The following is a 24455-nucleotide window of genomic DNA, read 5'->3' as shown; positions in this document are numbered from 1 at the left end:
TGTATGTAAATTGAAAACAAGACGCCCACAACGATGGTTTCTAACTAGAAGGTGGTTTTATTGCTTTTAGGACCACGTGTAGTGCAATGAAATATAATTCATTCTCGGGATACAGCAAATATCTTAAAGCATTATTTCAAATTTTCGCGTTTAATGTGAAGCAAATGGCTCCGCTTCTATTAAACAAGTCTATCTATCCGTGCTACTAGACAAAAAAATATAATTCCATTATTCTATTTACGCTTATTTTAATTGATAACTCAAGTCGTTTACACTAGAGTATTTCGTTTAGATAGCATATCGTGTCAAATTTCAAGGCTCTAGATACAAAGTCACAAATTTATACAAAGATTCTCCAAAACCTTGGCCTCGAGAAATAATGTTGCGCGTCCGACCCTTCTGGGTTCACCACAAGGCATTCCTCTTCAAGCGTACATTAACAAGCCATATACCCCAGCATGATACAATATTTGCTCTCTCCTCTGCACCAGGTAAAGCTGGCATCGCTGTAATACGAATATCTGGACCTAAAGCATTAACAGTAAGTTTGTGCATTTTACCACCTGCTCTCATTTTACCAGTTGAACTCATTCTAATGGAAACAGGCACTAAAAACGATGACACACTCCTCTCTTTCTCCTCGCCAAGCTCTGTTTACCCGTATTTATAACCCACACACCTCCGAAACACTTGATCGCGGTCTGGCACTTTGGTTTCCAGGCCCCCGCAGCTTCACAGGAGAAGACGTTGCAGAACTCCATGTACACGGCGGAGTAGCCATAGTAAGAGCAGTCCTGGATGCACTTGGGAAATTCGAAGGATTTCGAATGGCAGAGAGAGGAGAATTTGCCAGGAGGTAAACCTTGAAATGTTTGAATGAACACGATGTACCAAATATCTCAGCTCCATATGACTTTAGAGCATTCGATAATGATAAGTTGGACCTAACGGAAGTAGAGGGGCTCGTCGATTTGATCAATGCCGAAACGGAAGCACAGAGAAAACAAGCCCTAAGACAAGCAGAGGTAAGTTTTATTGTATGGTTCAGATGGTATCATTCGGATTAAAATTTTGCTTTACTAGGGGAGTCTTAAGACACTCTACGAAGGCTGGCGTAGAGAACTCATTGAATGCATGGCGTTGGTAGAAGCCATTATCGACTTCGGAGAAGATGAAAATATAGAAGAGGGCGTGTTTGAGCAAGGTAAGGGCAGACCTATTAAAGTTTGCAAGCACCCTATCTTATACTGCATTTCCATAGTGTCTAGAAAAGTTAAGGAGCTATTTAATTCACTCAACAATCACCTGAATGATAACCGACGGGGAGAAATTTTGCGGTCCGGCATCCATGTCGCTCTCTTTGGCCCGCCCAATGCCGGTAAAAGCAGTATTCTTAACCGCCTCGCCCAACGAGAGGCCGCGATTGTCTCTCCAATTCCAGGAACCACTCGAGATGTTGTTGAATTGTCGCTAGATCTGGGTGGATATCCCGTGCTAGTGGGAGATACGGCAGGATTGAGAGAGACAAGGGACGTCATTGAAGAAGAGGGAGTAAGAAGGGCTAAGAGAAAGATTGAGGCGGCAGACTTGCGCGTGTGTGTGCTTCCGGCCGATGAGATTGGAGACCACGTGCCTGTGGATGCGGTGGTACGCGAGTGTATCGATAAGGAAACCGTGTGTTTGGTGAATAAAATCGACTTGTTATCCTCCAACAAGTTGGCGCTTTCGGCACTAAAAACGCTTCCCACCTCAAAAATATGGCCCATCTCTTGTGTTACTGGCGAGGGTTTCCCCCAATTCCTGAGCAGTTTCGTCTCGCTTCTTAAAGATAGATTCGACACTCATGCCTTCAATACACCTCTAATCACACAAACTAGACACCGCAAGGAGTTGAGTGAATGCGCCGAGGCGCTTCAGGCGTTTTTTGAGAATGAAGGGGATGTCGTTCTGGCCGCGGAGGAGTTGCGGAGGGGAGCACTGGCTCTGGGGAGGGTGACGGGGCGTGTAGATGTGGAGGAGGTACTGGATGTGATATTCCGAGAGTTTTGTATCGGAAAATAGCTTGAATAGACAATCACTGTATTTTTATTTTTATTTTTATTTTTTTTTGGGGGGGGGGGACGAAGAAGGGAAGTGTATCGTATACATGATCCTCAAATTTATTTCACGAAGATGGAAGCATATTGAAAGAGTGAGTGGAATGAAAATTTCGGCACTTGATGAGGGGAGGAAGAGTCGATAACCTCGTCTCTGAGGAAAATGGCTGTTAGGGTGCCTAAATCAAGAAATTTCAGAGGAGTAAATGAAATAAAAAATACAAATATATAAATCATTTACACAGCAACAAAATAGAGTGATAAAAAGGTCACAGGAAAACAGAAATAAAAAGGAAATAAAAATTGCACGGATATATACTATAACGAATTCTTTATATAGTCTGCAACCAACAAGGATACTTGCTCGTAGTGGTCGTCAGAGTATTTTTCAAAAACGGTAGCCGTCTCCTTCTGCTTATCCTTTTTCCGTAAACACCGGGTGAATAAATCAACCACCCCTTGTACTTCCTCTCCACTATAGCCTCCGTGCTCTTCATGAGCGGGCGTCCACTTCATTCCCATACTAGCTAGTGCAAGCTTATAGCTTGCTGCAGTGATATGGGATGGCGGGAGGTGCAGAAATTCCTCTTGTAATAGCGCAACTTCAAGCAAATATTTCGCGATCGTGCGCACCGTTGTATGAAAGCCGTCGACACCTGAGAGGCGTCGGAGAAAACTGTACGGGCCCGGCCAGTTGAGACCAGTGAAATTAAGCTGGTTAAGCAGATATCGCTCAGCCTTAAGGAACTCGTCCTCAGTATAGGCGTAGTTGCAATAAAATCCCAGCTAGAATTAATAGGATAAAAAAACGGCAGATTTTAGCAACCTGTGGTACAGTTTCCATTCGTCTGAAATATTGAGACTCACCTCGCTAATGCTTGGATACCTGGGCTCCTCGATCTTGGATGCGATATACAGTGCCACAAGCCCAACTAACTGCAGCTTCTGTTTTGCAACCACTTTAATACTAAGGAAGCGATCGATTAGGTGCACACATAGGTGAAGTGTCTCAGGATACATTCGGAGATAGGCATGGAGTTCCACTAGCCAGCTCACCATCGTCCGCCGCATTTGCCAGGATATTTCTGTTTGGCGCGACATATATTTGGGGTCAGGCTTGAATTTAGTCTGATAGTAGAGAAAATATAGACATAGATTAGTGGCCAGTGCTAGCGATAAAATCATCGACATTTAAGCTACCTCTAACTCTCGCATGTATTCAAATATTTCTTCAGCATATTCTTCGACCATGATCGGATCCGCAACCTTCTCGTTGACAATTGCAGTATTCACTTTATCTTCTACGTTGAGCTTGTCTAGATTTATCTCTATCACCATCTCGTCTGAACACTGTGTGTCCTGCGGCAGCGCGACTTCGAGAGGCACTGATTCAATATTACCGTGTGTTTGGGCCAAATCTTGCTCCACATCCATCATGTCGTCTTGCGCCTTGACCTTCTTTACAGCTTGCATTTCTACTCTTCTATTCACTCCAGCCGATTTCTTCCCCTTCGCCTCTTCCCTTTCAGGGGGCATGTCTCTTTTTTTCTTAGCTTGTGTCTTACTGGTAGCTGTTTTAATGCCCGTTGAGCTAGCATCAACACCTGAGCAAGCTAACTTTTCTTTATTATTAAACTGGCTCTGCTTTGCCTCTCTATTGCCCGTGGATTCCTTGACCGTTCGCGTGCTTGCTTTTAGCTGGCTACTAACCGTGGGTGCCATGTGCCGAGCAGTTCTTAGCTAAAAATAAACTTTAGTATATTTGATTTTTTTTTTACTCTCTTATTCAAGCGCAATTCACTTAATACCTTTCTATTGCCAACATCCGCTAGCACGGACCTAGTGTCAGCCTGAATTTGTGTGTTAATTTTGGTAACCGCACTCTTATTATGCAGGCTAGAAGTTTTGGGGGCCTTAGAACAGACAGCAGGGTATAGGGAACGACAATTTTCGTCTGTGGGCATGCATTTTAGACGAGTCGATTTCATATGAAGCGTAGTCATGGTAGTAGGGACTTTGAAAATTCGGAGGGATATATAAGATGGGTGGGTGGCAGGTAATGGAAATGAGTTAGAGAGAAGGGTATAATTGAGGTGAGGGAAAACTGATGCCGTTGATGGCGACTGCAATCAACTTCTGCCGAAGCAAAGGACGCGAAAAGAAAAGAGAGATGTAACGCGTTTTAATAATTCAAGCCATTGCATTGTACGACTTACTTTTTGGGCTTCATGGAACGCGACTCTGCAGATTTAGTTTGCAATTCCGCTCTAGCAGCGTCGGTTGGAATCAGGCATTGTCTAATCTTGGCTGGGAAAACGGTAGATCCTGCCCGGCCCACATAACCAAAGCCAGTTATGAAATTCGAGGAGAGAGTATAATTTATATTAGTAGAGAAATCCTTACAAATAAAAAAGCTATCGGTAAAAAACAGAGAACACAAAAGACACAGCCAGAAAAAGAAAATTCAAAAAAGAGCTATATTAAAAACATACAAGGTGATAGGGAAGAGAGAGGGAGGCGAGGGGGGTCATAGGAAAGATTAGAGCGCGGGTTATATTACTTGGTTTGTTCTGTAGGTTTCTGCATAAAATTAAGTAATCGCCAAAAGAATCGGTCAGCATGCTCTTTACTAAATTCAATTTCTTCGGTCAAATAATCTGGGAGGATACGCAACAACTCTGGTGCGCCTGGCTCGCGTTGGTCAAGGAAAGGATGGTAAACCAAGTCTTCAGAGGTTGGCTGGATGAGCTTGAAATGCAATGGCTCTTTGTCTCTCCCAAGCTGTAGACAGTCAAAGATGATGCCTTCATCGAGACTTTTCACATCTTTCACGAGAAGTCCAGTCAATTCTTGGTAGAGATCCAGCTTTGCTTTTGAATTCGAGGAGTTTGCGGAGATGGTGGTGGCATAACTTTGCTTCTGGAGTTTAGCAGTTAGCTGACGGGTGTTCTTAATTTCGGCATCCCGTTCGCATTTAAGAAGTTTAACTGTCGTAGAATCAGCAATGAATGAGTCAATGCAATCCAAACATAAAGATGAATGGGTAAGACTTACTTTGCTCTTTCAGGGATTCTATCTCTTCTTTTGCCGATTTCTCCTGCTCAGAAGGCTTGGAAATTTCTTCACGGTGGGAGGAGAGGGATTGATCTTGCAGTTCAGGGGTCTGTGTATGTGCATTCTGCATTCGTTTTTTGTCCATTCGACCAGAGGGGACTGCAGCGTGCTGCAACTTTTGTAACTCTTTCTCCATCTGTTCCTTCTCGCGTCTCAGCTGGGCAATCACCTCGTCAGCAGCTAAAAAATAAAAAAAGGTCGCGTCACTCATTACTCTCAATACATAATCGGCAGTAACAGGGAATTACCATTAAATCTCTTTTCTGCATTCTTCCTATACTCCTCGAAGTTTCGTTCGGCTTCGGTGGTGCGCAGTTCCTTAAGGCTCTCGTATTTCTTTTCCATGGCCTCCATTGTCTCTTTCAACTAGATATAGAGTTATATTATTCAGTTGGCAAAAAGAAAGGTCGTGATAGGTACATACAATATCATATTGTTTTCTCCAGTGCTCTACCTCCTCCGTCAAATTTTTAATTTCGGTCCTTTCCAGGCTCGTCTCCCTTGCTGATCGCGCTGTTCGGGACGACTTGCGAGAAATTATCGGCATGCTTTTACCACGTTTTCCATCCCTGGTCCATGGATCGCTCGCATCTTCCTCTTCTTCATTCAGGCTATTTAACTCGCGAGACTTGGAAGTATGAAAAGTAGGAGGCGAATTAATTACAACAGAAGACTTCTTTTTCCTAGCATTGGTTTCCGGCTCTAATTCTTGCTCTTCTTGCTCTGGTTGTTCGTATCCATCTGCCGGCAGAGGACTTGAATCCTTCTTTGAGGACGTGTTCCACGTCGTGCGGCGGCCATTGGGCTGTTCCTCTGCGGTTTTGGTGGCTCTACGGCGTTTGGGCACAGGGGTAATGGCTAAAGGAAGAGTATATCAATAAAAGTAGATAGCCGAAGAGTGAGACTTCTTACCTGTTAGTTCATCCTCGCTTTCTCCACCCCTTAAACGAGTTGAGCGTCTGCTACGTCTAGGCTGTTCTGGCTCCTCCAACAGCTCTTCCTCTTCATCCTTTTTCCGGCGAGCCGACTGAAAGAGATCGCGACGGAATGATTAAATTCACGAAAACATCAAGTTAAAAGGCAGGCACATACCTTACGTAAGGGAGTTTCTTCCTTTCTAGAGGTAGTGCGTCGCGGCGGCATCTAGACTTCAAATTAATGGAACGCGATAACAATAATGAACACCACAAAAAAACGCGAAAAAGTGTAAGATCAAAATTGATGATGTCAAACCTCAGGGGGCGCAGCAACCAATGTATGCTAATATTCGATTTGAAAAACAGTAGTTGGATCACTTGGGCCAAAATCTCTCTCATCCCCTCAAGATAATGTCTCCTACAACACAATCAGTAGCAGACGTAGCCGATTCCCCATTGACAAGTGATCCCGTTATTAATGGCAATGGAAAGGAGATCAGCAAAGAGATGACGCGAAATCAACGACGGCGGATGAAGAAAAGGAGCCGTAAAAAGAATGACACTGCTAATCACAAGAAAGAAACGCCGATCAGGGAGCAAAAGGTCAGTCTCAGCGTCGATCATCTTTATTTTCATCCTCCCTAACCTTGTTTACACGCTCTATGATTTATGTAGGAGGAGGACGACGACGATGTGAGAGTGGAAATTGAGTATGTCCCTCAACAATTGGAACTAGATCCGTCGATAGATCGGTCAATTCTTAATGAGTTTGCTAATGTATTTGCAGCTTTCCAGATCGATAAGAGTAAGCCCGAGGTAAATTATTCATAATATTTATGGTTGGCTCGATTCAATTTTTCAAGAGTACCTTTTTTTTTAGGAAACCAATGCTTCTAAAACCGATGCACCAGGCGAGAAGTCGGATGCTGAAAAGCCTTCTAATGCCGGCAATAAAGCCAATGAGTCGGATGAAGATTCAGAAGATGAAGGAAAGGGGCAGAAAAAGGTTTCGAAAACCAAACTTCGTAAGCTCAATCGCCTGACCGTCGCCGAGTTGAAGCAGCTAGTGAAAAAGCCAGAGATAGTGGAATGGGTAGATGTGACAGCCTCCGATCCAAAACTACTTGTGAGCATGAAATCCTATCGAAATACAGTACCTGTGCCACGACACTGGAGCCAAAAGCGAAAGTACTTGCAGAATAAGCGGGGTATTGAGAAGCCGCCGTTCCAACTACCCGGTAACTACAGAATGCTAAGTTCCGTTTTAGACACGGTGATCACTAACCCTGCTGTGTTTCCTTTAGACTTTATTCGTGCAACGGGTATCATGGAGATGCGAGAAGCCGTGAAAGAAAAGGAGGATAAGATGAAGCTGAAGCAAAAAATGCGTGAGCGCGTGCAACCCAAAATGGGCAAGATTGGTGTAGATTATCAGAAACTTCATGATGCCTTCTTCCGATTCCAACGAAAGCCTAAGATGACTACTCATGGCGATATGTGAGTAGAAGCATTTTTACTCATGTTTGTCCGCATTCATGCTCATAGTTCTCTTCATTTTCCCTTTGCTTTTTAGGTATTATGAGATGAAGGAATATGAATCCAAGTATAAGGATTTGAAACCAGGACAACTATCAGAAGAGTTGCGTGAGGCCCTTAATATTCCTCCACTTGCTCCTCCCCCCTGGCTGAGTGCAATGCAGAGCTACGGGCCTCCTCCTAGTTATCCTACACTACGGATTCCTGGGCTAAACGCCCCTATACCGGATGGGTAAGTGCTCTAGATTTTGCTTCCACTCTTTATAACCCCAGCTAAAGCAGGTTGATATTCTATTTTTTTAATATTTAACCAGAGCCCGTTGGGGTTATCACCCGGGAGGATGGGGTCGCCCACCTGTGGATGAGTACAATCGTCCGCTCTACGGCGATGTGTTTGGCATTATGCCACAGGAGGTTCCTTCGGAGATGACGGCACCGGTAGAAAAAGTGCTATGGGGAGAGCTAGAGTCCGAAGAAGAGGAAGAGGAGGAAGAGGAGGAGGAAGAGGAGGAAGAGAAGGCCGAGGGTGAGGAGGCCGAGGGTGAGGCCGGCCATGCAGAGGACCTTAAGGACGGCCTGGTGACGCCAAGTGGTTTGGCCAGTGTTCCTTCTGGTCTGGAGACGCCCGATTTCATTGAGCTGCGGAAGGAGTCACGAAGAATGGAGGCGGAAGATCACCAGCCGAGACAGCTCTACCAAGTGCTCGAACAGAAGCAGGCCCCCGTGACAGGCTTCATGGGCTCGCAACACGTTTACGAATTGCCGGGGACCCAAGCCGGTGGCAGCAAGGGCACGAAGCGCAAGGTTGGAACGGGGGTCGAAGCTAGCTTGACTCCCGAGGAGCTTGCTGCCATGGACGAATCCACCCTCCAAGCTAAATATGAACAGCAGGTTCAAGCTCAGCCGGAACAGCAGCGGGAAGATTTCAGCGATATGGTTGCCGAACATGCGAGCAAGGTTGCCAAGAAGCGCAAGAAGACGGAGTCCTCGCAATCCTCCAAGTACAAATTCAAGTTCTAAAAAAATGAGCCTATTTCTCGTTCATCCCTTCATTCCTCCCCCCTTTCTACCCCTTCTCGAACCAGGATCAAAGTGATTTGGTTTCTTTTTTTTAAAAAAGAATTGTCAAAGTTTAATTTTCTTTTACTTTTATATACTGCCTCTTTGTATAGATACAATATGATAATAAAATGCCTCTTATTTTCATCCAACGTGATCCTACTTATTCCAAATTGTGCAATAGCCATTATTCATTTTATTTACACTTTAGGAAAGAGAATTACGGGGTGAATGGAAAGTAACACTCATCCAAATAAAAAAAACATATTCCTCAAGCGTTCAGCGCATTTGCAAAGGAAAGATGTTTTCGCTCCGGCTGGCTTCCGTAGACATGACGATTGGAATGTTTTCCAAAAAGTTGTCGTTGCGGTGCAGTGCAAAATAGGTGTCCGTCCCATGGCCCTCCATCGAGACCATATTGAGGTCGCCTCCGAAATAGCGAGCAATGAGACGAGCCACCGGGAGGCCATGAGTGGGCAGGGTGGGCATGGTCTGCGAGGCATAGGGCGTATTGGAGTAGGAGGAAGCGCCATAGGTTGAGGGCGGGGAGAGATAGCTCCACCGTTGCTGCGATGAGCGCAATGGGAAACCGCCTCCCTCGTCGCTTACCCGGATACTGACATCCTCCTCACCAGACGCAACCACAAGCGTGATCCGCGACGAGCCCGAACAGAACGCTGGCAGCAAGATCTCGAAGAGGATGCGATTTAGATAGGCAGGAATATGGGTGGCGGTGCAGCTCTCCTTAGCGATGATCTGTATGTGGGGAGGGGAGGCGATTTGGCGAGTGCGGCAAATATACTCTGAAGTTTCTTCCACAACACGCTTTGCAATTTGGTCCACCCGGATAGGCTCGACAAGATTGCGGCCCTCCGCCAAGGCAAGGTGCTCGCTGGTGAGGACGTCTACTCCCAGGCAGAGAGCATAGAATCGATCCAAAAACTGAGAGATCACCTCTTCTTGGGTTGCGTTTAGGGGATCGATCTTTTGTTGATGCACAAGTTCCTGGATGCCGCCCCCCACCGCCAACACATTTTCCCTGAGACGATCACGAACCTTGCCAATGGCCTGGGAGAAAATCTGCGCCCTCTCACATGTGTCAGGCTTTTGAAGCTGCGAGAGTACCGTAAGGTCCTGCTGTAGGCGGGGCGAGAGGTACCCAAGTACAAGAGGGGAGTGGGCAAGTGGGCTGGCTTGGAGAAGGTGCAGAGTGTGAGACAGGCGGACTGGAAGTTCATCATGCAGAAACTGGGCCGGCTTCAACAGGGCTCGAGAAGGATCGCTACTCCCAAGGACACTCCGACCCACGGCAGAGATTTGCTTGAGCTTAAAGAGAGGCGAGAAAATGGATTTCAGCATGAGTCTAGTAACCAGCTCCATCATTAATTCGGTGAATACTTACAGAAACACGGGTCACCGGACTGATCCAGAGCTTGTCGGCTATCTGGGGAATGGCCTGCGCAGCTTTTGTAGGGGTGACCATTTTCTTTGTTTGAGGTTGTGTTGATTAGGAAGAGAAGTAGGATGACTAGGACAGAGGCTAATGGAAGTGAAGAGAGCCATAAAATTCTAGCAAGTAATGGTAGTTTGGTAGAGAGGAGCTTAATGTCGAAAAGAGGGGGACAAAGCGGTAGCTTTATATTGGATTTGTATCAATGAAACAAGACAATAATGCACTGTGAATCATAATAAAAAGTATGGAAAAGGAGAGTTTTGATTCGCCCTCCCCACATATTAGGCACAAGCCACTTGCAAACCATGCTTTATTACGCCCATCATCTTCATGATAGTCGTATAAAGAACGAGCATGGGCAAAGACGAACAAGGTCACCCAGAACCCCTCCTTTCGCCCACAACCACCTCTCTCCTCTACTTCAACCGACTTGGATACATTATAATGAACAAGCAGCCGTCTCTTCACCCTCGAATGTGAACGAATCCTATTGCCCTAACAGCTCCCTATAATACCGGCTAATTTCGGTTCATGGTTGCCTTAATTCCGTTCTACCTAACGTGATTTTGACCACTTTTATTACTTATCATTTATAATAACTCATAGTTGAGTGAGAAACCCAACTAGAGAACTTGAACCTTAGCACTAGGTAAAGCAAACTGCACCTTTGGAGCTTAATGTGCGCTTAATTTCCAAGAGCGAGTTCCATGCCTTCACAGTGGTGGATTTGCCAAGGAAAATATCAAAATTGCCGATTGTTTTTCAAAGAAACGCATTCCAAATACACGCTAGCTCTGAGAGAAGAAAAATTATCTGACACTGAAAGAAAGCATATAACCGTTAGCTCGGTCGGGCCAACCTGACATTTGCGCTACGGGCATTCGTAGAACGAATGAGGGCACAAGAAGACTTTTGGGCTTCGAAATTATGACCAGAGACACCCATCGAAAATATTAATTGCAAGCGCTATTATTTCTCATCATAGAATTTAAAGCACTCGGATTCCCAATCAATCAGTCCGTTCTATTACTAGAAGGAACATAGCGTCATTCTCACTCATTGGGGTTTCTCGAAACAGGAGGACGGCTGCGGCTAGACCCCCCTCTTTAAATATCAGACATTATCTTTTGACTTTATTTTGTACCCATTATTAAAACAAGGCCTGCAACCATTTGCATAAATCGATTACACAGCATAGCCACTCATGCTCCTTAACTACATAGGGCTTTTTCAAGAAGGGGTCCATAGTTAAATAAAAAGGCAAAGCTTTTCATGACGATGTTACTTGATTTTGGTCTTACAAGCTTGATTGAGCTCGATTTAGACTCCACAGGAACCACTTGCACCATAAGAGGGGAGTTCCTTGGCCACCGTGCCCAAAGGGGATTGGCCGAGCTCATTAAGGTTAATTCAAAATTCAACATTAGGAATGAAATCTTGGCCGAAGCTATAGAAAAAAAATTCTTGGTATACTCATGGAGCATATATAAACCTTTGCCGGCACAAAAGAACCATCCAACTGTTGGAACCAATTTATTCGTGGGCCTAATAGCCATGGTTTTCAAGGGATGGTTGGCCTCTTTACTTATTTTCCAAGCTATGAGCGTCGCGCATACTGCCGGCCACGGCGATTCGGCTAACCCCTTAGGAGAGCGATTCGTGTTTAACACCCTTGCCACGGGAAAAGACTACCCCCTCTTACCCGAGGAGTACGTCACCTATTTCAGACAGCATAAGTGGGACCGCAATGGATTTGGGTTGTCTCATCTAGCCTCGGGAGTCATTTGGAGTTCGGCCAAGCGAAAAGCCGTTCGAGTCGATTCCGCTCAATATGGCTGGAGAAGCAACAACGCAACAGAGCGTGGTCCCACTGCTGGAGGGATCCATATTTCTACCTTTGACTTCAACCGGCAGGACGGAAATGCCACCAACGTGATTTTCACGAGAGACAGCATGGAGAAACAGGACTGTGTTACCTACAATATCCCTGCTGCCTCAACCGTCTTTCAAGCGCTTCCTGCGACTTTTCTGAAGGAGTCGCGTGCCAGTTTTTCTGGAGAAGCGATGCTGGAGCAGCATGGTCTCTGTGACAAGTGGGTTGCTATGTTTGGGGAAACCCCTGTTACGTTTTATTTCGACCGGAAAGGGGCGTGGGTTAGAGTGGATTTTGTAACCCCTTCTTCCCAAGCCTCGGTAGTCAACGAGTTCTACAGTATGGATGCCACTCAGCCTATCTTGGATGATATCTTCGCGGGTTTCAACCGGTGTCCCACGACTACCTAGTTTAGAGAATGGACTAAAAGTGATTCTTTTCCTGTTGAAGAAGAAAAGTTTCAAACAATAAAAAACACCAGTTGATTAGAATGCACAACGTGATTTAGCACCAAAGACAGGCAACAATAAACATAGAGGGGTGTCTGTTTACCATTCCCCGTTTCCTCACTTTATTATTTAATATTGCATTTGAATAAAAGATATCAGCCTCCTCTGATGGATCAAATTCCACACTGATACCGGATTTTTTTTTGGTCTACTCTTAGAAATACGGATGACCTCTTAAGGGGGCCCTGGTTATCTGTTCTCCTCCAAGTTCTCGACGAAAGATTCCGTAAACGACAAAGAAAAGCAATACAGAGAGAGGGAGAAGTATGCCATTTTCTAACTACACCATTAAGTAGCGGCATAGTATGGCTCTAGTATCCCTATTTGGGGAGAGATTTTACGTGATACGCGGTGTTCTATTGTATTCTCTCCTGACAGTGACCTCAGAACAGCAGCTTCGCCAGCCATTCTACACACGGCTTTTAATCCGCAAACATTACCAACTTAAATAAAATCTTACTGAATCTCTAGAGCTACGTATATGAATTACTGGGGAGAACATTTGGGGAGTTGGCGGCAGTGCGAAGAATTCGCGTTCTCGTAAAGACTCGAGTTTGCTTTTGATCCCTCTCCGATTGCATTCTCGAATTGGGGATATTGATGGAAAAAAGCAAGCAGGCTCCGCAAGAACTAGGCCCTTTTTTCGCCTATGGAAGGTACAGGAATGATGGGGTTCCTCTGGGGTTGCAAGCCACCCGCTCATTGTTTTTTCCATTTGATACCCCGAAATTCATGGAATCTCGCATTGAGAAATTTTCTCTCCCTCCTAAAACCCCATAGGGAAAAACGCTTTTGTTAAGACCGAAGATCAGACATGCATATTAAGTAATACAGGAAGCTTCGTGACACGCAACCACCGTAAAACTATAATTCCCTCAACCTCACCCTCCCCATGGGCTACGTCAGTTCGTCGGCTTCTCTCGCCTGGAAAGGCGTAAGCGGCTGAGGAACGAGGACCATCGTGTTTCTGCATCCACGATTAAAATGCAGTCATGCCTTAAGTGAAAACAAAGCTTGTCAAACGGCTGTGTTGTGCCGTATGCACTGGGCGAGAATACAGGAGGAGGAAGGCGAGGGGTGGGCCGGCTCTCCGCCATGTGCTTAATAATCCGGACGAGCACGTTCGATAGGGAATAGGCAGGGTGCGTGCACCCCAGGAGGGGGCAGAAAAGGAAGTGCAGGCGGATGCGGGATGCCCGAAATTGGGCTGGCGGTGCTGCTCAGGATTGGGGAAGGGGGGGGGCGCGCAGAGGGGAGCTTCGCGCTGGTGAGCAATGGCGGGGGGATTGGATGGGGGCAGAGGGTCAGCAGACGGCGGAGTGAAAATGCACTTAATTTTGTGGTGAATCTCCCCTAAACCTTGACCCGTTGTGCTTGAGTTTGCCGCAAAATTCACCAAGCGGCTGGCCCCCTCCGCCCGCAGCAGCATGTTTGTTGCTGCATTTGTCAGAGGCAGAGAAGGTTCGCTCTTGTTTGCCGGCTTGGGCTCTGGGCAAACGTGGGCCCGGCGGGTGTTTCCTGGGTAATACGCGGCGAGTCTGATTTCCGTTTGGTTTCTGCTGTTGCATGAAAAGAATCAGAGACAAAAAAAAGAGAGCGGGATTATTCTGGCCATGACCTCGCCCCACATGCTAGCCGAGAAGTCACAGGTTCGAGTGGAGAAGCCGGTCGTCTCGTTCCGACTTTTTTATTGACGCATCGACTCCTTGCTCAACCTCGCTTTCTCCCGGCTCCTCCTCCTCTTGCTAAGCAGCCAGCTTCATATCCTCTTCTCATTCCCAACTCCCCCTCCTCCCCTCGCCTCTCCGCAATGGCTACCACGCAGCTGCCCTTCCACGCCCACCAGTTCCACCCGCAAACGCCCACGCCCACCCGAAGGCAATCTCGGCAAATGGCGTTTTTCTTGCGGCTCAAATACGACCCGCTCCTCAGGCTCGTGGCCGACATCGGGAAACAGCAGCGGCCGCGAAGCAGACCTCACCGAGTGCAAAAACCATTCGGCTCTACATGAAATGGGTTTCTGGTTTCTTTCTCTGTCCATGACTGTGTACATATTTTTTTTTTCCCTGTAAGCCTCCTATACTTTGCAGCTATATCTTGTCCCTCCCCCCCCCCCTCTTCGTTGTCATTAGTTATATAACCCAATTCTTCAAGCATTTTTTTATTCTTTATTCTTCTCCCTTCTGTTTTCCTCAAAGTAAAAATCGACCATGAGAATATCTCCGTCTATCCAAAACTATCCCTCAGGCTGTTCAATTTCCAAGTTGGTTAGGAATGGCTCTGTTTTTGCGAACCTTTTATTTGTGTTCCAGCACAGAGCAAAAAATAGACAGAACCTTTCGCTACGGGTATACCACTCATCCCAAATATTTATTCGAACTTTGTATACGACTCGTTTTTCTCATTCATCTACTTAGCCCCCTCCCCGTCTACTCCATACTCATTGTTGCGCATCGATCTTATAAAGCCACCCCATCCCCCTTTCTCATTCCCTCTTCTCCCCCTCCGCCGTATATTTTCTCCTCCCTCCCCCATTTCATCTAATTCACGCAGAGCATCATTATGAAGGATTCAGAGCTCGTCAAGTCCGCATCTAAGCTATTAAAGTATGTCTTCATCGGCTACCTAGTCATCTCGCTCCTCTACACCGCCCATCACCTCTTTGAACTCTACCGGGGAGAGCCCCGCCTAAAACCTAAACCCATTCCGCCCAATCCAAAGGAGCTGCTTGCGATCCCGCAATCGCCGCAGCAGCTCAAGTGGTCCAACTCCCTTGGGGTGACGGAGGATATGCCGGAGTCATTCATGCTCTCGAAGGTATTTTCCGATGCAATGGGCCCCAGCAGAGTGATCCCCTACTATTTCAAGGCAGAGCGGGTGCCGGAGAAGGAGGACATCACCATCGCTACCCTGGTGACGGCGAATCGGTTCACGGTGTTCAGTCGTTTGGTGACCCACTATCAAGGTAGATTGATCTATTCCATGGCCGGATCTGTGGCCCTCTACTTCCCCCTGCATCCGCCAGATGAATCCTAATGGCTCCTTTTCTTTACCCCCCCCCCACCCTCTAGGCCCAGTGTCGGTCGCAATCCATGTCCAGGATGATGACAGCAAGGATCAGCTCCTCGAGAGCCTCCATGCCATGTACGATGAGAATCCTCATATGAAGACATTCGTGGACATCCATCTGGTGGTCGATCCCTTCGAGCGCCAGTTTAACATGTGGCGCAATGTGGCCAAATTCTTCGCTCGCAGTAACTATGTGATGATGCTGGATGTCGACTTCCACCTGTGCACCGACTTCCGCAAATCCATTCAAAACGATCCCAAGCTGATGCAGGTGCTGCGCGAAGGAAAGGGCGCTCTCGTCGTCCCGGCGTTCGAGTTCAACGAGCAAGAGGACGGCATGGACTACAAAACCTTCCCCACCACCAAGCAGGAGTTGGTGAAAATCCAGCGCGACGACAAGATCGACATGTTCCATCGGAGCTGGTGGCGCGGGCACGGCTCAACCAACTATACCCGCTGGTATGACAGCACCGAGCCGTACAAGGTCACCTCCTACCAGTACAGCTATGAGCCGTACATCATCTACCGCAAAGAGGGCTCTCCCTGGTGTGACGAGCGCTTTGTCGGCTACGGCGCAAACAAGGCCGCCTGTCTCTACGAGATCTACCTGAGCGGCATCGACTACTGGGTGCTCCCCAACGATTTTCTGATCCATCAGACCCATCCGTATCCCGAGAGCAGTCGTAAGAAGGAGGTAAGCTTCCCCCCCTCCCTCCTGATGAGTGACGGTATTTGCACCCTGGCTAACTCATCTCTCTCCCCCCCCCCCTCCTGCTACTGTAGAGGAAATATAATCGCAAGCTTTACGACAACTTCCGTGAGGAGGTATGTTTGCGCTACATGCGTGCATTCATGGCGTCGGGCGAGTGGGACACCCCCCGTGCGGATAACCTTAAAGCCGAATGCAGCAAAATTAAAGGCTTTAGATCGGCTGCTGCACAGCTTGAGCGGGAGCTTTAGTGTGTTATTCTAGTTGTGCTTTGTGTGTGAGACTTTTTTCCCCCCCATGCTTCCATTGCTTATACTCTCTTCCTTATACATAACGGTGGATTTTTTTTTATCTATATATGTTTTCCCCAATAAAAACATGACAGGTTTTGCCCTTAGAGTCTCTAAAAATATGCCAGACCTTTCCGGTCCCTGGAATGGTCATTAGTGTTTTTTCCAGTTTCACAGGGTCGCATTGGCAAGTTTTCCCAAGCACCCTGTGATCCCCAGATCTTGCTGCGCCATCGCTCCCGGCTTGAGTTGGCAACTAGAACGGCTCGGGTTCCACGATTCCATTGAGTCATCTTTGACAATACTTGGCTTGTCACGCCATGTTTAGTGTTTGCGGTGGTTGTTTGTGGTAGAACGTTTTTGTATATATAGAGGGGAGGTCACTATTTACATGGAACACTCTCCACTCCCATCCATTGTCTAGTATTTATTTATTTTCCTATTTAAGCTGTGTCTGAATTCTCTTTACCCTCCATGTCCGAGATCTCGCCTCCGCCCACAGATACCGAAAAGCCCACTCTCCGGACCATGGAGAGCCAGGATCTCTCCCAGGTGTCCACCCAAGATTCCACCCTCGTCCACCCCCCCACGTGGCGCCAATGGCCCTGGTGGTGGTGGACCTCGATCGCGGTGTCCTATCTCGGCCTGATCGTCATTGGCACCAATGATGGCACCCCCGGCGTCCTGCTCCCCCCCATGAAAGAATTCTACGGCGTCGATGATGTGCGGATTGCTCTGGTGTTTATCTTTAATCTCATCGGCTATTTGATCTCTTCCTTCCTGACGGGCTGGATCGTCGAGAAAGTGGGTATTCGCATCTTCTTGGGCGGCGTCAATGTGTTGTATGTGATAGCAACGCTTGTCAACGGATTCGGTCCACCCTTTCCTGCGCTGCTAGCCATGATGATTTTGATCGGAGCCGCGGTGGCTGGAATTGACGCTGGATACAACGCCTACATTGTGCGCTTTCCCAATAACACGGTCCTGCTCAACTATCTCCACGCATTTTATGGGGTAGGGGCGTGGATCGGGCCCTTGATTGCCACTGCCTGCACCGTGCAGGCAGGATGGCCCTGGTACCGCGTGTACTTTGTGCTTTGTGGCGTGAGCGCTTTGCCGCTGATCGGCGTGCTGACCGTGTTTCGCTCCCTGCCCGCCGACTTTGCGGTCAAGGGCGATCAAAAGGACGCGTCCGCCGGTCTGGAGACGGAGCAAGAGAAAGAGGGCAACGTCATTGTGCTGGCGCTTCGAGTTGGCATCGTATGGCTCTGTGGGCTCATGTTTTTCGTCTATGTTGGGACGGAGGTGGCGATGGGGAATTGGTCCTACAGCTTGCTCCTCTCCCGGCAGCATTCGGAGTACATTTCGGGCTGGCTTGTTAGCATCTACTGGCTCGGTTTGACCATGGGGCGTGTGGTTTTGGGCCATGCGGCCGAGCGGGTCGGGAAGATGCGATTGATCTATGGCTCCTTGACCCTCACTTTGGCCGGCCTCTTCATTGTTTGGTTCGGAAGAGTGGAGCCCGCGCTGGGAATCGGGCTGTTCATCGTTGGATTTGGATTGGGGCCCGTGTTTCCTACGGCCATCTCGTGCCTGACAGACTATTTGCCCACGCGGATCCAGACCACGGCGATCGGGTTTGTGGCGGCGTTTTCGTGCGTAGGGTCAGCGGTGTTGAACTGGTTTGGGGGATTCTTGGCGCAGACGCTGGGGCGAGAGTCGCTGCTCCCCTACGAGGTGATATTGGTGGTGATCATGCTTGGAGTGTGGGGAGTGGTGCACTGGCGTGGAAACTTACTTCTGAAGCGGAAGAAGGAGGAGGAGGAGGCGGCGAGCAGGCAAGGAGAGAGAACCGCGGAAAATGCAGGGGAGCAATGCTGATTTTGGCGGAGCGGCCTGCCTCTCTTCGCATCAGCCTCCCATGGATTTGCTGCGATCGATTTCTCCAGGCCAGAGGTGCAGTGAAATACCCACCACCTTTTTGTAGACAAGATACTCTATACACCCGAACCCATCTCCCGTTTATCTGGTCTATTACATGGGATATTTGAAGCGGAAAGGAGTTTTGTTCTTTGACCTTTCCAAAAATCAACCAAGTGGGACTTTATTTCTTTCTCAATGGGACTAGTTTGAAAAAATTTTGCCCTTAAAGCGCCTGTCTTGGAGTTATTATATCTTTTCTTCCTTCGATATCATCCCTTATATTTAATCACGTAGGGTAATATACTTTTATGGAAAAACAACTGGAGGAGGAAATTATTTTTTTATGCAAATATGGAAATTTATATTCTCAAATGACACACCTCATCCTATGTCCAAAAAAGTGTCTGCCATATAAATAAATGTGAACATCACGTTCGCCGACTCTTGTGTTGCTAGAACAATCCACTCTTTACTTATCTTACGTTACCATCATGGCTGGATCCCTAGCCACAGGGGATGCGATTGCCTCTACTGCCCCCTCCATACCTCAAGCCACCCTTCCTCAGCCGCTTTCCAAAGACATTGTACAAAAACCCATGCTTTCATTGCCCAAATGGCCCTGGTGGTGGTGGACATCGATTGGCGTTTCTTATCTCGGGCTTGTTTTGGTGGGTATTAACGACGGTACGCCTGGCGTTTTGCTCCCAGCCATGAAGCAGCACTATGGGGTGGACGACGTGCACGTTGCCCTGGTGTTCATTTTCAACCTCATTGGGTATTTGATCTCGGCCTTTTCCGCGGGCTGGATCATTGAAAAAATTGGGATCCGAGTCTACCTAGCCGGTGTCAATGTGCTGTATGTGATCGCGGTCCTGGTGAATGGATTTGGGCCTCCTTTCCCGGCCCTCCTCTCTATGATGATCGTGACCGGCATTGCCGTCGCCGGAATCGATGCGGGCTATAACGCATACATTGTACGCTTTCCAAACAACGCCGCACTGCTCAACTACCTACACGCGCTTTATGGGGTGGGAGCGTGGATCGGCCCGTTGATCGCCACCGCCTGCACCGTGCAAGCAGGGTTACCCTGGTACCGTGTGTACTTTGTACTGTGTGGCGTGAGCGCTTTGCCACTGATCGGAGTGCTGACTGTGTTTCGCTCATTACCAGCCGATTACGCTATCACGGGTGAAGAGAAAGGGGCAGAGGAAGCAGAGGCGCGCGAGACCGGAAATGTAACCATCCTTACGCTACGGGTTGGCATCGTATGGCTATGTAGCGTGCTGTGTTTTATTTATGTGGGGGCTGAGGTTGCCATGGGGAGTTGGACGTACAGCCTGCTGCTCTCCCGGCAACATTCCGAGTATATTTCCGGTTGGCTTGTCAGCATGTACTGGCTCGGGATGACGGTTGGGCGCCTCGTTCTCGGCTTTTTTGCGGAGCGGATCGGGAAAATGCGCCTCGTCTATGGCTCCTTGTTGCTAACGCTGGCCGGCCTCATTATCGTGTGGTTTGGAAAAGTCGAACCAGCGCTAGGCATTGGGTTGTTTCTAGTCGGATTCGGGCTCGGACCCATTTTACCCACTACGGTCTCATGTCTTGCAGACTATTTGCCTCCACGACTTCAAACAACGGCCATCGGATTTGTGGCGGCACTGTCGTGCACGGGGTCTGCCGTGTTGAACTGGCTTGGGGGATTCTTGGCGCAGACGCTGGGACGAGAATCGCTACTCCCCTACGAGGTGATATTGGTGGTGATCATGCTTGGAGTGTGGGGAGTGGTGCATTGGCGTGGAAACCTGATTCTGAGGCGGAAGAGAGAAGAGATTGCAACAAGAGAAGAGGGGAGCATAGAGCCCATTGAGGAATAGCGGTGGCAAGTGTTTAATTTTGCGTTTATATATCCAATAAAGTATTGTTTGAGAAAAGGCATCTGAAGAGCAGTTTTGCTCAAGTTTATTTTCTTTGTATTATTGAATATGCATAGTGGTTCGAAAGAAAAAAATAGCCATTTCGGGCTCTCTGATTTTTCCCGAGAAACAATCTCCAAGTGAATAAACCCTGTAGATGCATGGGCACCAGAGAGACATGCTTCCATCTCTAGTCCGATCAATACCCAAATGCCTAAGAAGAACATCACAGAGTTCCTTTTAATGGTACTCTCGCAATGATACAAAGTGGCTCGTATGGGTTATTTGAGCCAGATCTGTTTTCGTACAGATAGGCCAAGGAGTTTTCTGTAAAATGAAAGTGAAAGTCGGTGTGAAAGTCTAGCAGGTATTTTTATGAGGTCGTTGTGTTTTTGTAGGTTTGAGGTATAGTGCATTAGAAGGAAAAAACAAAAGGAGGTTATTGAACAATAAAAACAGGAAAATTTACAAAAAGGCTCATAATGTTCTCACTCTCCAATCCATCAACTCTTCATACTCCTCTTCATCCATACTGCTTTCCTCTTCTTCCTCCTCCTCCTTATCCCCCTTTTTCCGACGATTCAAATTGGCGACCATCATTCGCGTCGCATTTGCAACCTCCTCCACCTCTTCCTCCGTTTGTTCGTCATAGTACATGTTTCTCTCCAATTTGAGCTCGGCATAGGATTTCGGTTGTCCCACTTGACGGGCTTGTTTCAGGTGCATGAGACGATCCCTTAGCACATCCTGTTGGAACGCTTGTGCCTCGTCGCGATCGCGCAAAAAGTCGTCCTCGTCCCCCAGTTCAGCAGTCGGAGGTCCAGCTGTCGGAGGTCCAGCTGTCGGAGGCTCAGCAGCAGCAGTTTGAGTTTCTTCTGCCGCTATTTCTTTCTTGAATAGCTCATATCCCTCTTGAATAACCTTTTTCTCGAGCTCTTCAAGAGCCTTGGTATTGGCGGAGGAAGGAACGGAGGCGGCAGGTTTTTTGGTCGAGTCGAAGAAGTCGGTAGGAAGTTTTGAAATGGCATCCTCTCGATTCTCAGTTGGGGCCTCGGAGGTTTTGGACGGTGGCACATCGAAGAAATCAGCTGGCAGCGTGGGTGCATTTTCATCTTCTTCCTCATGCGGAGCGGCTGTATTTGTTCTAGCATCCTGAGCATCAAAGAAGTCAGCAGGTAGCGAGCCTTCCTTCTCCTCCTCTTCTATTTCCTCTTCCGATTTCTTCTGCTCGGGCATCACCTCATTCTGCGTTTCTATTTCCTCATTTACTTTAATCCTCTTCTTGCCATTCAATTCATCCTCCCGCATTCCGTCTCCTCTTACCCGATCTTCCTCTTCCTGTCTCCTTTTTTCTCCCGTTTTAGTCTGTTTTACCAGTTTTTCTTTTGCATCCTTTAGAGCGGCAAAATTTTCCTTGTGTTGCTTGCTCCCCAAATGGGCACTCCAGATTGCTTCATTCTTAATCACGCAGTTGCACACAATACATGAGAGTTTACCGAGAGCATCGTAGCGTGCGAGAGGAGAATTAATTCTCTCTTGGCGTGTGTTACGTGTTTGCGAAAATAGTCGCCGAACCTCCTCTTTGCTCGGTTTTGGTTTGGACGACATTGCCGTTGTGATGTCCTTCGCTACCCTTCAATCCACTTGGTGTCGAATTTCAAAGTTGCTCTAAGCCTCTAGCAGTCACAACAAGGTCTTTTTTTGAGCTTCAAAGGAATATTATCTCGCGCATGCAAGTCTTAGATCTCATAGATCTCCAAGGATTTTCGATATCGTTTCATGAATCCCACAGTAACCCTGTAAGTGTTTCCTGTTCTTTGGTTCTTTTCTTCTGAGGTTGATAAAATAACGCGTTCAATCACATGTTCTTTGTCATTACGCATGCTTCCTTCGATTTTATCGCTAGTTATCCGCTCTGTAAAGTCTCACTTTCATCTCCGTAGCAGTAGCGATTATAATTGACTAAATTATGTGTATAACTATATTTTAGCTAATTACACTTTCGGTACGAAAGATGCACAGCCGGAGGAAGATCCTTCCGTAGCAGCAAGATTACAGCGTCTAGAAAATGATTATAAACGCTGGGGTATGCGGCGCACTGTGGAAGCTATCCTTGTAGTACACGAACATAATCACCCCCATGTTCTGATGCTTCAGATTGCAAATTCATTTTTTAAATTGTAAGTTTGGTCTTCGATCGCTCTATTTTTTTTTCCCCTCTCTTAGAGTCCCACTTACTGGACACACTGTTGACCACAGACCTGGAGACTATTTGAAGCCAGGAGAGGATGAGATTGAAGGGCTTAAGGCGCGGTTAAATGAGAAGCTTTCGCCGTACATGGATGGGCAACAGGCGGACTGGGAAATTGGAGAGTGCTTAAGCGTATGGTATCGGCCGAATTTTGAGACTTATATGGTACGTGCATGGATGATGCTGGATTATTTCTCTCAAACAGCCCGACTCATCTACTCATTCCCGGATAGTATCCATACATCCCCCCTCATATCACTAAGCCGAAGGAACAGAAAAAGGTGTTTTTGGTGCATTTACCAGAAAAGAGTAATGTTTCATGTGTCTGCTGCTGAAGTGCATAGGCTGTGTTAACTAACCGCTTGTTCGATCCATGTATAGAGGTCTTATCTATCCCGAAGAATATGAAACTTCTGGCCGTGCCACTCTTCGAACTCTACGACAACGGGCAGCGCTATGGGCCACAGCTCTCTTCGATCCCGCACTGGCTAAGTCGATTCAACTTTATCTATGAAAAATGAACTATTACTTTTTTAATCATTCATAATTTTGCGTGGTTTTCTCGTGTGAATGCTTCTGTTGATTTCATTATTTTTTTTTTTTTTTTGTAAATAAAGCTACACTTTATTTCTGCCTCCACTCGAATGACGTTTTCCAGCGTGACTGGCTTTTGCATCTATGAATCACACCTGCGAGGTCGAAATTCCATCTGTATCTTGCACAAGTTTACTGCCTCTGCCAATCCATCGTGACAACCATTCTATGCTTTAATGATATCAATACCCCAACTCTCTGGTCATCTAAAGCAAGGCAGCTCAACAAGATCCATCGCATCTCCCCCTATGTCTCGGCATCGCCACAATCACACAACGCGGCGACGACTGCTGCAGCCAGCTAGCCAGCAATGGAGAGATCGATTTAAACAGCAGTGCGTCGAACGCATCAAACTATCTCGGCAAGAAGCGATAAACAAAAGAAGAAACGGCCTCATAAGCGAAGGTAATGTGGATTGCAACGAAGATGCTGTAAGAATTTTCCATACTCGGTGGTATTATAGTATGATCTCTAAAACTTTGTGTCGGATTCAATTCTCTTCAACAGTGGTTACGTGATGTGGTTGCACAGGAATGGAAACGATTTCAGGAGGAACACGAGCGAGCCTATATGGCCGAGGTTGGAAATGTTGAGATGGATAATCTATTGGAATTCGATTTTGTGAATGAGATTAAACACGGTGAGCACTGCTTCACTTTATTCCCTCTCTTACTATGCGTCCTTTCTCGCCTACGAGCTAACTTATGGCATGGTTGCTTCAGAGTCCGAGTATGATCCAATCCTCGACACTATTCTTGCGCAAGAAGAATCCGATCTTGCACACACTATTCACGCATATGAATCTACTCTCTCCTCTAATCATCCTTGCTTTCGTGCATGTTTTCGGTGCAGTAGTCCGAATATCATAACCACCCATGCCGGAGGTATAGAGTGCGCCAGCTGTGGCTTATCCATTGATGCGGACGGAAGGAAGCGGATAGCATTCATAGTGGAGGAGCATAGCAAGGAGTGCCCTGGTGAGGTTCTCATCTCTTGTGAAGAAGCAACTGGAGTGATTGCACTGTGTAGTGTTTGCGATGTATGCGAGGCAATTCTCTGAATGCATGTACATATGACCTATTTTTCTTTTTCTTCGTTGTTTTGTATAATATTTTCGGCATCTAATTAACCATTTATCACACTTGGATATCT

At 47.1% G+C, this 24455-nt stretch overlaps 14 protein-coding genes across 14 annotated transcripts; 9 read left to right on the top strand and 5 right to left on the bottom strand.

Annotated features, from left to right (window-relative positions):
- Positions 1 to 379: 379 nt before the first annotated feature.
- VTP21DRAFT_7703 (uncharacterized protein) lies at positions 380 to 2061 on the top strand (the record flags this gene model as incomplete). The annotated part of the gene is made up of 5 exons (XM_069398474.1): positions 380 to 541; positions 606 to 856; positions 920 to 1025; positions 1084 to 1204; positions 1262 to 2061. The coding sequence occupies 5 exons, from the start codon at positions 380 to 382 to the stop codon at positions 2059 to 2061; spliced, it is 1440 nt and encodes a 479-aa protein (XP_069246272.1).
- Positions 2062 to 2414: 353 nt separating this feature from the next.
- Positions 2415 to 4099, bottom strand: VTP21DRAFT_7702 (uncharacterized protein; the record flags this gene model as incomplete). The annotated part of the gene is made up of 4 exons (XM_069398473.1): positions 2415 to 2882; positions 2964 to 3224; positions 3297 to 3836; positions 3905 to 4099. The coding sequence occupies 4 exons, from the start codon at positions 4097 to 4099 to the stop codon at positions 2415 to 2417; spliced, it is 1464 nt and encodes a 487-aa protein (XP_069246271.1).
- Positions 4100 to 4652: 553 nt separating this feature from the next.
- VTP21DRAFT_7701 (uncharacterized protein) lies at positions 4653 to 6353 on the bottom strand (the record flags this gene model as incomplete). Its single annotated transcript, XM_069398472.1, has 6 exons — positions 4653 to 5083; positions 5151 to 5390; positions 5459 to 5576; positions 5635 to 6068; positions 6123 to 6237; positions 6303 to 6353. The coding sequence occupies 6 exons, from the start codon at positions 6351 to 6353 to the stop codon at positions 4653 to 4655; spliced, it is 1389 nt and encodes a 462-aa protein (XP_069246270.1).
- A 185-nt stretch (positions 6354 to 6538) lies between these two features.
- Positions 6539 to 8683, top strand: VTP21DRAFT_7700 (uncharacterized protein; the record flags this gene model as incomplete). Its single annotated transcript, XM_069398471.1, has 6 exons — positions 6539 to 6730; positions 6803 to 6943; positions 7008 to 7365; positions 7432 to 7624; positions 7701 to 7895; positions 7978 to 8683. The coding sequence occupies 6 exons, from the start codon at positions 6539 to 6541 to the stop codon at positions 8681 to 8683; spliced, it is 1785 nt and encodes a 594-aa protein (XP_069246269.1).
- Positions 8684 to 9001: 318 nt separating this feature from the next.
- VTP21DRAFT_7699 (uncharacterized protein) lies at positions 9002 to 10205 on the bottom strand (the record flags this gene model as incomplete). The annotated part of the gene is made up of 2 exons (XM_069398468.1): positions 9002 to 10048; positions 10125 to 10205. The coding sequence occupies 2 exons, from the start codon at positions 10203 to 10205 to the stop codon at positions 9002 to 9004; spliced, it is 1128 nt and encodes a 375-aa protein (XP_069246268.1).
- A 1248-nt stretch (positions 10206 to 11453) lies between these two features.
- VTP21DRAFT_7698 (uncharacterized protein) lies at positions 11454 to 12458 on the top strand (the record flags this gene model as incomplete). Its single annotated transcript, XM_069398467.1, has 1 exon — positions 11454 to 12458. The coding sequence occupies one exon, from the start codon at positions 11454 to 11456 to the stop codon at positions 12456 to 12458; it is 1005 nt and encodes a 334-aa protein (XP_069246267.1).
- A 1291-nt stretch (positions 12459 to 13749) lies between these two features.
- VTP21DRAFT_7697 (uncharacterized protein) lies at positions 13750 to 14568 on the top strand (the record flags this gene model as incomplete). Its single annotated transcript, XM_069398466.1, has 3 exons — positions 13750 to 13860; positions 13937 to 14079; positions 14193 to 14568. The coding sequence occupies 3 exons, from the start codon at positions 13750 to 13752 to the stop codon at positions 14566 to 14568; spliced, it is 630 nt and encodes a 209-aa protein (XP_069246266.1).
- A 551-nt stretch (positions 14569 to 15119) lies between these two features.
- Positions 15120 to 16586, top strand: VTP21DRAFT_7696 (uncharacterized protein; the record flags this gene model as incomplete). Its single annotated transcript, XM_069398465.1, has 3 exons — positions 15120 to 15522; positions 15629 to 16320; positions 16410 to 16586. The coding sequence occupies 3 exons, from the start codon at positions 15120 to 15122 to the stop codon at positions 16584 to 16586; spliced, it is 1272 nt and encodes a 423-aa protein (XP_069246265.1).
- A 9-nt stretch (positions 16587 to 16595) lies between these two features.
- VTP21DRAFT_7695 (uncharacterized protein) lies at positions 16596 to 16918 on the bottom strand (the record flags this gene model as incomplete). The annotated part of the gene is made up of 2 exons (XM_069398464.1): positions 16596 to 16687; positions 16756 to 16918. 2 exons carry the CDS (start codon positions 16916 to 16918, stop codon positions 16596 to 16598), a joined length of 255 nt encoding a protein of 84 aa, XP_069246264.1.
- Positions 16919 to 17099: 181 nt separating this feature from the next.
- On the top strand, positions 17100 to 18506 carry VTP21DRAFT_7694 (uncharacterized protein; the record flags this gene model as incomplete). Its single annotated transcript, XM_069398463.1, has 1 exon — positions 17100 to 18506. The coding sequence occupies one exon, from the start codon at positions 17100 to 17102 to the stop codon at positions 18504 to 18506; it is 1407 nt and encodes a 468-aa protein (XP_069246263.1).
- A 533-nt stretch (positions 18507 to 19039) lies between these two features.
- VTP21DRAFT_7693 (uncharacterized protein) lies at positions 19040 to 20419 on the top strand (the record flags this gene model as incomplete). Its single annotated transcript, XM_069398462.1, has 1 exon — positions 19040 to 20419. One exon carries the CDS (start codon positions 19040 to 19042, stop codon positions 20417 to 20419), a length of 1380 nt encoding a protein of 459 aa, XP_069246262.1.
- A 516-nt stretch (positions 20420 to 20935) lies between these two features.
- On the bottom strand, positions 20936 to 22066 carry VTP21DRAFT_7692 (uncharacterized protein; the record flags this gene model as incomplete). Its single annotated transcript, XM_069398461.1, has 1 exon — positions 20936 to 22066. The coding sequence occupies one exon, from the start codon at positions 22064 to 22066 to the stop codon at positions 20936 to 20938; it is 1131 nt and encodes a 376-aa protein (XP_069246261.1).
- Positions 22067 to 22320: 254 nt separating this feature from the next.
- Positions 22321 to 23230, top strand: VTP21DRAFT_7691 (uncharacterized protein; the record flags this gene model as incomplete). Its single annotated transcript, XM_069398460.1, has 5 exons — positions 22321 to 22375; positions 22449 to 22638; positions 22718 to 22874; positions 22943 to 23018; positions 23091 to 23230. 5 exons carry the CDS (start codon positions 22321 to 22323, stop codon positions 23228 to 23230), a joined length of 618 nt encoding a protein of 205 aa, XP_069246260.1.
- A 249-nt stretch (positions 23231 to 23479) lies between these two features.
- On the top strand, positions 23480 to 24363 carry VTP21DRAFT_7690 (uncharacterized protein; the record flags this gene model as incomplete). The annotated part of the gene is made up of 3 exons (XM_069398459.1): positions 23480 to 23734; positions 23811 to 23943; positions 24026 to 24363. The coding sequence occupies 3 exons, from the start codon at positions 23480 to 23482 to the stop codon at positions 24361 to 24363; spliced, it is 726 nt and encodes a 241-aa protein (XP_069246259.1).
- Positions 24364 to 24455: the final 92 nt, after the last annotated feature.

The sequence above is a fragment of the Calcarisporiella thermophila genome, assembly GCF_041956535.1.
Source record: "Calcarisporiella thermophila strain CBS 279.70 unplaced genomic scaffold VTP21scaffold_32, whole genome shotgun sequence".
Classification (NCBI taxonomy): domain Eukaryota; kingdom Fungi; phylum Calcarisporiellomycota; class Calcarisporiellomycetes; order Calcarisporiellales; family Calcarisporiellaceae; genus Calcarisporiella; species Calcarisporiella thermophila.
This window is presented reverse-complemented; position numbering and strand designations above follow the sequence as displayed.